The sequence below is a fragment of the Fragaria vesca genome, linkage group LG1, assembly GCF_000184155.1.
Source record: "Fragaria vesca subsp. vesca linkage group LG1, FraVesHawaii_1.0, whole genome shotgun sequence".
NCBI lineage: Eukaryota > Viridiplantae > Streptophyta > Magnoliopsida > Rosales > Rosaceae > Fragaria > Fragaria vesca.
In genome coordinates, this window is record NC_020491.1 from 13830289 (window position 1) to 13838336 (window position 8048).

Here is an 8048-nt window from a genome sequence, read left to right on the forward strand (position 1 = left end):
CAAATGGATTGACGACCAGATTGATGGGTTGATGCTTCACGGAACCTCTTCTGCCGACCAAAGAGCCACTCCCTCATCCACCATGGTGCTTCTCAGCTAGGCTCAAGTCATGGCTAGAGTTAGGCCTAGGGTTAACATACCTTGAAACCTTAGAAGCCCCACCAAACCCAAATGGGGTTCGCATGGACTCGATGTCGATAAATTGAGGCACCAAATCCGGCTGACCCTGACACCCAGACTCAATGTCGATAAAATATTTTAAAAAGAATGTATTAAATTATGGAGTCTTATCTACTTTCTAAATATAGAGAGCGAGATAGCTAAAAATCCTTAAAAGTAATAATAGCTAAATTTGGTTAGTATGTCGAGCTTCTAGAATATCCAAAAAGCTAAACACGCTCGTTAAAATAGCTAAAGAGCCAAAATAGAGATTGAGTATGCTAAAAATGTTCTTATAAACAACAGTTGAGCGTACATCCAAGGCCACTTCCACACTTGGCCTTCCTATTCATTAAGGGAAAATGTATTATCCGGGACTAGACGAGACACAGTCATATGACAAGAACAATATGCCATGTTTTTGGCAACAATGCAGGATGAATTAAATGAGGTTATGGAGTCCCAAAGAGTGACTCCACATACACCATCTATGAGAGCTACCCCAAATCTCACAGATTTGTGGATGGCAGTGACTCTCGAACTCCTTTGGACTCCATCAACTTCATCAAGAAAGGGCTAATCATTCACATAGTAGCTAAGGTAGTTTTCGTTACATCGTCGTTTTGTTGTCAATTGGAATTTGTGATATTGGATTTGGGGTTGAAATCTTCTTCAGGTTAATCTCTCTTCTTGAACGAATTCCATGTGCCCTTCTACCTTCGTCTTTCTATATCTACTCGGGTTTGCTGTTTGTTTATGTATTGTAATTAATTTTAGAATTAATTTGGGTGAAATTAAAAGTTAGAGCAACTGAGTTCTAGCCTCAAATGAAAGTTGAATGATTTTTTTTTTGTAGTAGGTTGGGGATACGTTTGGTACATCTGCTACTGTTGGGTATGAAAGGAATATGAAAAAAATGAAGTGGTGTGAAAAGTGAAGCATTTTGATTATCGTCATGCTTGAACCAAACAAGGGTTAAAGCTTTATATAGCATTGTCATGCTTGAGGAGTGAATGATTGTCGAAGAAATTAAGAAGGGGTAGCCTAATGTTGGGGGGAGGGGGAATTCGTCGAGGAATTTGACCCTCCAATTTAATACGGATTAAAGCGGTAGCTGACCTAGAGAAATCTAGAACCTTTGAATGTTTATCGATGTGTGTTGACTTGGTGCCGACTCGTCAATCGATTACGGGAGAGAAAGAGGAGGAATGAGGGAGGGGGTACCTAGGGCTGGGCATAAAAATAGAGAAAGAAAAAAAAACTAAATCGGACCGGTGGGCCCGGTCGGGCCGGTCCGAGTTTTTTTTCATGGCCCTTGTATGTTTTTGTGATGTTCGGGCCGGGCCTTGTTATGCACGGGCTGGTCCCGGTCCCTCAAATGCAGAAAAAAAATAAAGCCCGAAAACCCGACTTCCTATGTGTCATTCTATTATAGGTTGATTATTGTAATTCCATACTATTCTTTTGGGTACAAACACATGAGATTTTTAGTTTAAACTATACCTAGATCTTAGAAGCCTAAAACACAACTCTGAGACGAGACTCTGAGCCTCCAAACATGTTATCTCCAAACCTTATCCTCAGACTCTCATACAATTATACCCACATCAATCCAAAACTTAATTCTCTCAATCTCAATCTCTCTATTTCAGTATTTCTCTAACCCTGCCCACACAAAACGCTCAATCTAACTCTCTAACTCTCTCTATCCCACGCCGACCCAAACCCTCAATCTCCGCTGACCCTTCATCGTCGCCGTGACTACCCCGACACCGACCATGTCATTCAAGATTAGGGATAGGTACGTCGATTCCCACAAGGTCGTGACCGGCAGCCCCAACTCTCGCCGACGTCTGCTGTGAAGGCGACCTCTATCATCTAATCATTTTCCCAGATTTCGATTGGAATTTGGAACTTTAGGGCTGATCGGAGTTTGAGGTTAAGGTTGGGGATTTCAGAGTTGTTGGTGTAGGTGATGAAGAATTAGGAATTTAGGGTTTTTATTTGGGGATTTTTGTTGTTGTTGTTGTTGTTGGTTTGATTGGGATATTGAAGTGTGCTTCCTCAAATCCTTCTCCATCTCCTCTTCTTCCTCACTTCATTTTCTGGAATTTTAAACAAAGCAATGTTGCAGTGTTGGTGGGTGAATACAGGAAGGAAAACAAGACTGAAGGCCCGAAGGACAGGTCGGTTTTTGGTCGGTCCGGTCTTCTGCTGGTCCTAGAAATTTTTTGGTGGAAGCCCGGCCCAGATTCAACTCTGTCGGTCCGGTCTCGGTCCTGCCAAATATGTGGCTGGTCTCAGCCCGTGCCCAGCCCTAGTCCAGGTACCTGCAAAAGATCATCTAAGGCTCAAGTTAGACTTTTTCTTAGTCATTATAATGAGAGAGATGGAGTGCGATGATTTACTTGGCTGGTTTATCGTCTATTTATAGGTGTTTGGTGTCTTGTCGTCATGTATACTTGGGGAACAAGTTATTTTTCATTAATGTGCGTTATGCCAATCTTCATTGCCATATTGATGTGCTCTCAAGTGTGCCATTAACCTTGGTTATTAACTTTCGTCATTTAATTATGTCATAAAGACCGTATTTAACCTAATATTCATGGTCAGTGTAACCCTTGCATTCATCATTACTCGTTTATATTTGTTGACCACCCCACATCCAATCTTGGGTAAGGGCACACATTTGTTACAAGGGACTATCAAACCCAGGCTTAAATTCTATCAGAGTCCAACGCTCCTTAAGCCAATCTTATGCTATAGTAAGCCTAACCCATGTTTGGTCGCAACAACCTGCAATCGTTGAATTTTCAAACTCAATGTGTAAAGTCCATATCTTATGGAACACAGAGCACAGAGCTAAAAGTCGCCAATGAAATCGTCCCCTTCGTCTTCGTTCTCGAAGACTCTCCTTATGATGTCCTTCGTCGAATGGGCTCGTCAGAGGAGATCTAAGAGCGGTTGGGCATCACATAAGTTGAGATGAGAGGAAAAATTGAGACAAAAAAGATAACAACAATCGGCTTCTACAAACCCGTGGAATTTGGGACAGCTCTGGTAGAAGGTGTGGAGGGTACTTGGGACTCTATAAGCTCATTTAACTCTGTTGTTGCCAAGCACGAGCTTGCTCTTATTATTATTATACATTATTATACCCATTCGCGTCTTGTCCGGTGTAACAAACGTGTTATAAAGGGTACCGACGGGTGTATTTTGGGCTGTCTAAATGCTAAGGACACCCCTGCTTGGTCCAATAGATTGCTGTCACCAGTCCAGCCACCCTCAGCACTCAACAGCCCCAACAAGGCCACCACCGCGAGCATAGCCAGTTTGCTATGGACTCCCCGACGTGAGGCACCCACGACCTGAACCACTGCCATCATTGTACATTGTAATGATTTATCTTTGTCTTTGATATTGATGGAAGAATCCAAATGAGTTGCCATAGCCATGATCTCATTCCTAGAGTTTTACCCATACTAATGGATTAACCTGCTGACTTTTCCATAGAGAATAACTTCTTGGTGGTGACATATCAGTCTATTTTAGTCTTTGGAAATCTTTCATTGTCTCTCTTTTCGAAGAACCCAGATTCATGGTTGCGTGTGCATCCACAGTAACTTCATGATGTTTCATGAAAGTACAATGAGTAAGGTCAATGTTATGATTGCTGCAACAAACCGATGAACAAAGTCGCATACCCCATTGCTTTCAAACATTCAACATTTCCCTAACCAAACTATTGCCTTTTAATTCCACAGCAACCAAAGTTCCCTAATTAGTGCTAGTAGTGATTACAGACTTCAACAAGCTGCACTAGGAAAATTAAACCCACTAACTGAAATCTATGGCAATCATTTCACTTCCTGGTTGGCTTTGATAATGCACCACCAGAACAGAACTTGCGAGGAATGCAATTCCCTCTCACCGCTGCTTTCTCTTTCTTCTCTTCCTCCTCCACTGTTTCTTCTCCTAGCCCAGCTTTCTTGCTCCTGATGTAAAAATTAATGACATGGCTAAGTTACTAAAACCAAAATTATGCAGAAGAAGTAATCACAGATCATTATAAATCCAGAATGACCTATTTCAACCTACCCATTGGCCATTACAAATTGTCAACTATTCATCACAGAGCAGAGCTACTTGAACCATACTATGCAGAGCTTGCAATCAAGAATCAAGCTTTGCAGGAAATAAAATAAAAACCACTTGCAACCTACCCATTACCAATTATTGATCACCCACTAAATTTACCAACCCATCACACAAGAATCAATACCTATTGTAAATTTTTAATTAGCCATGATAATATCTAACCCATTACAAATCATGCAATTAAATAAGGTCTAAACATGCACATTGCATGAAGAACATGAACACTGACCTTTCTTCATTATAGGAATTGGATTTTTTCAGCACAGGCTCAGCTGGCTGTACTCTTTGATCTTCCTTCATGGACTCCACAATGCTGCCACTGAAGTACTCCTTCTCCTCCGATTGTAAATTCCCAAACCTTGGATTCTCAGACATGTAATTAATCATATCCTCATCCTCTATGGCAACCTTCACCGCACTCCTGTACACCACCTCTTTACGAAAACTCTGACTACTCCTCTCCCTCTTCACTATCCCTTGACTCATGCACGGTGTGCTTTTGGCCTTGGCCACAGCAGAGCTGCCGCAAGCAATGAGCTGGAGCAGAACAGAGTTCTTACCCTGCCCTGCCTTCGAAACAGAGTAGCTCTGTTTCGTGACAATTGGGTCACCATCCTCGAACCTCATGGACGCATTGTTGCTGTGGTTGGACTGGTTCAACACGGAAGCTGAAGCACTAGGGAGAGGAGATGACTCGGGGTGAGTTGACTGGGGTGGAGGCTTGCGGGTTTGCAGTGGTTGTTGTTCTTCGAGTTCATCTGTGGAGACTCCTCTGGAGCAGCGAGAGTTTGTTGTTGTGGAGCTTGTGTAGCTTGTTTTCTCGTCCTCATAGTCAACTTCTTCTTCTTCTTGTTCATCATATTGATCATGGTCTTCATGAAACTTGGGGTTACTGTTTGAGGTCGGAGCAAGTATTGGTGATCTTCTCTTGGACCCAAAATTTGAGTCTTGATGAATTTGTTGGGGGTTGCTTATTTGAATCTGGTTCAATCTCTCTGCAGAAAATAATCAACATGGTGAGTTGGTGACTTACTTGACTGTAGAAATGTAATTATTAAAGACATATGAAACCAAAAGGGTACAGAGTGAGTAGTACTAGTAGTACCAGAGCAGCCTTCAACAAGCTCAGAGCCTTTGAGTACATACTCGGCTCCTTCTGCTGGGTAAATTATGTCGTTTTCTGATAAATCATTCCACACATAGCCATTCTTGTAGCTCCTAATTAGCGTAAGGATCAAAACATTAGCCTAATTACTCCATAATACAAAAAAGATTGATGATTTACTGAAAATTACCCACCTTTTGCAGGACCAGGAGTATAGTGAGGGCATGCCTTTGCCTCTGAGAGCAGTGAGCCTATCCATTACATCTGCGTAATGAAAAATCAACAAATCAAAATCTGAGAGTTCTTTGTGAAGGAAGTTAAGTACTGGGTTTTAAGTGACTTAAGTACCTCTCAAACGAAGAGGTTGATTGGGGAAATGGGTGATCTCCATGTAGTGAGGATGCTCAAGATGACCATTTCTTGAGAGGTAGTAAACAATTTGGACCTTTTTGATTGTGGGTTTGTTGACTGCTACTCTTGGCTGCAGTTGCTGCATGCACGCTTTGGCTCTATCTGGACTTGTTTGGGGTCTTCGAAACCGAACATCCATTTCTGAGGTTTGGAGAATCAGATATTCTTCTTCTTTTTCAAGTCAGCGTCTTCTTCTTCAACTCAGTTTGTTCTTAATGTGGGTTTTGGTTGTTGGAAGACTTTATAGTAACCATTATTAGCAGCAGTGGGTGAGAACGAGTGAGTGAAAAGGGGAAGAGGTATAGGGCAGTGTAGGATAGATTGATCAGAACAGATCATCAAAAGGCGTAAATACTGCAGAACGATTCAGACCTCAACTTTGGATGCTTTCGAATTCGAGGAAAGGGGGAGTTGTGCGTACACTGTGTAGTGTAGGGTCATGGTGGAAGGTGAACTATTTGAGAATTTAATTTTGACTTTGGTCTGCCCGGATCCCAAAATGAGACAAGGAAAGTGATACATCAAGATCTTACCATGAACACAACAATATTAGAAAAAGGTTACTTTTATGGATATCCTACTTGCATTGTTTGTAATCTTTTTTCTTTTTTTGGTAATTACATTGTTTGTAATCAACCATTCAGCCTAGCTAACTTTCTTTATTTTACACGAAATATCTGCCTAAATAATAATAATAATGTGTTATGCACAATGCGATCGTACCAACAACGTCTTGAGAAAGAAGCACTAAGTTGATCTTCTTCTTTTTTTGTTTATCACGTTATTGTGAATTTTGAGCTAATTGATACCATAAAAACCACTATTGATGATTTATCGAAATAACGCAATAACATGCAACGTTCTTTTGGTTATTGTGTGATTTAGTGACAACTTGGTGTAGTGTGCACAATTGTTGGGGTTTTCGGGTTTGACCTATGTTTCTTTTGGTGGCGTTCTCATCATTTGTTTGTGTAGGAGTTTTATCATTTAGCCATTTTTCTTGTGGGGTTTAATTTCTATCATTAGGTGGTTTTTTTTTGTATGTTTGAGTGGCAAGTTAAGTCGTCATAATCGTCAGCTACAACATGTCGATGGTATCTTATACTAGGTCAAAGGAAATTGTGTGTTAAGGTTTGGCTCGACCTTGAACAACATAAAATGTAACTATTATTGACATTCTTCAATGAACTTTACACAATTCGTCTAAATGTGAGTGATGAAAGGACTAACAATGATCAGATCAATTTGGGATTTACGTAAGACATAGATATTTTTTTCAACATTTACTTTGTATGTCATTCTAAAAAAAATTGTAATAAAATAAAATTAGATACTTTTATAGAACTTCTATATTGAAAAGATCGACTGTGATGATATCCTTTTTCAGCAAACAATGGCACGGACCTCGCAAAGAGGAACACCAGTTTGAGCTGTGCAGATACAAATTAACAAGTGGACATGAACCAGCTGGGAACAAACAGTTTTCTTGTTTTAAGCCATTAATTTCCTTCTCTACTCTAGCTAGGGACTAGGCCACTAGGGTTCTATATGCTTAGCTACCTAAATGACTTGTATTTACGATTAACAACTATTTTTCCCTTCTTTGTTAATCATTTAATTGTAATATATATATAGCTAGTAAATTAATGTCTAACCCCCAACTTTTTAAATGGAGTTAAAATCTAAAGGGATTGGGAATTTGGGATCCTCTCCTCATGGTCGATCATCTCCTCATTTTGCCTCATCTCTCATCTGGGCTGTCAATCTTTATATCTATGGACAAATGCATGATTCCCCAGCATTGAAATGTTCCGTAGCATGTGAGTGCTCGATCACCCGAATGCAAGCAACCAAAAGAGGAAACAAAACGAGGAGATAAAGGATCGAACCAAAAGAGGTCAATTTCTTTTCCTTTTTTGGCAAGTCAAAAATATAATCTCATTTTGAAAATTGTGAATTTCGACTCATCCCGCATGCGCAATAGTTAAACAGAAACATTATTGTACATCATTCCGCATGTGTGATGATTAAATAGAAACATTATTGAACACAAAATCTGACTTATGAGAGATGAAAGAAACTAAACTATAGACGTAAGTATACATATGATCGACTTACGGAATTATTCCACTAGCTAGTAGTTAAGATAACAAAGTAATGTATGTATCTTCTAGATACATGTTATGTATTTTTTTTTATCATATAAAAAATTAAA

General features: G+C 40.0%; 1 protein-coding gene across 1 annotated transcript; it reads right to left on the reverse strand.

Annotated features, from left to right (window-relative positions):
* Positions 1-4021: 4021 nt before the first annotated feature.
* On the reverse strand, positions 4022-6047 carry LOC101308228. Its single transcript, XM_004289277.1, has 5 exons — positions 5771-6047; positions 5617-5686; positions 5423-5535; positions 4547-5312; positions 4022-4154 (listed from the first exon to the last, which is right to left on the reverse strand). The coding sequence occupies exons 1-5, from the start codon at positions 5970-5972 to the stop codon at positions 4022-4024; spliced, it is 1284 nt and encodes a 427-aa protein (XP_004289325.1). The 5' UTR covers positions 5973-6047.
* Positions 6048-8048: the final 2001 nt, after the last annotated feature.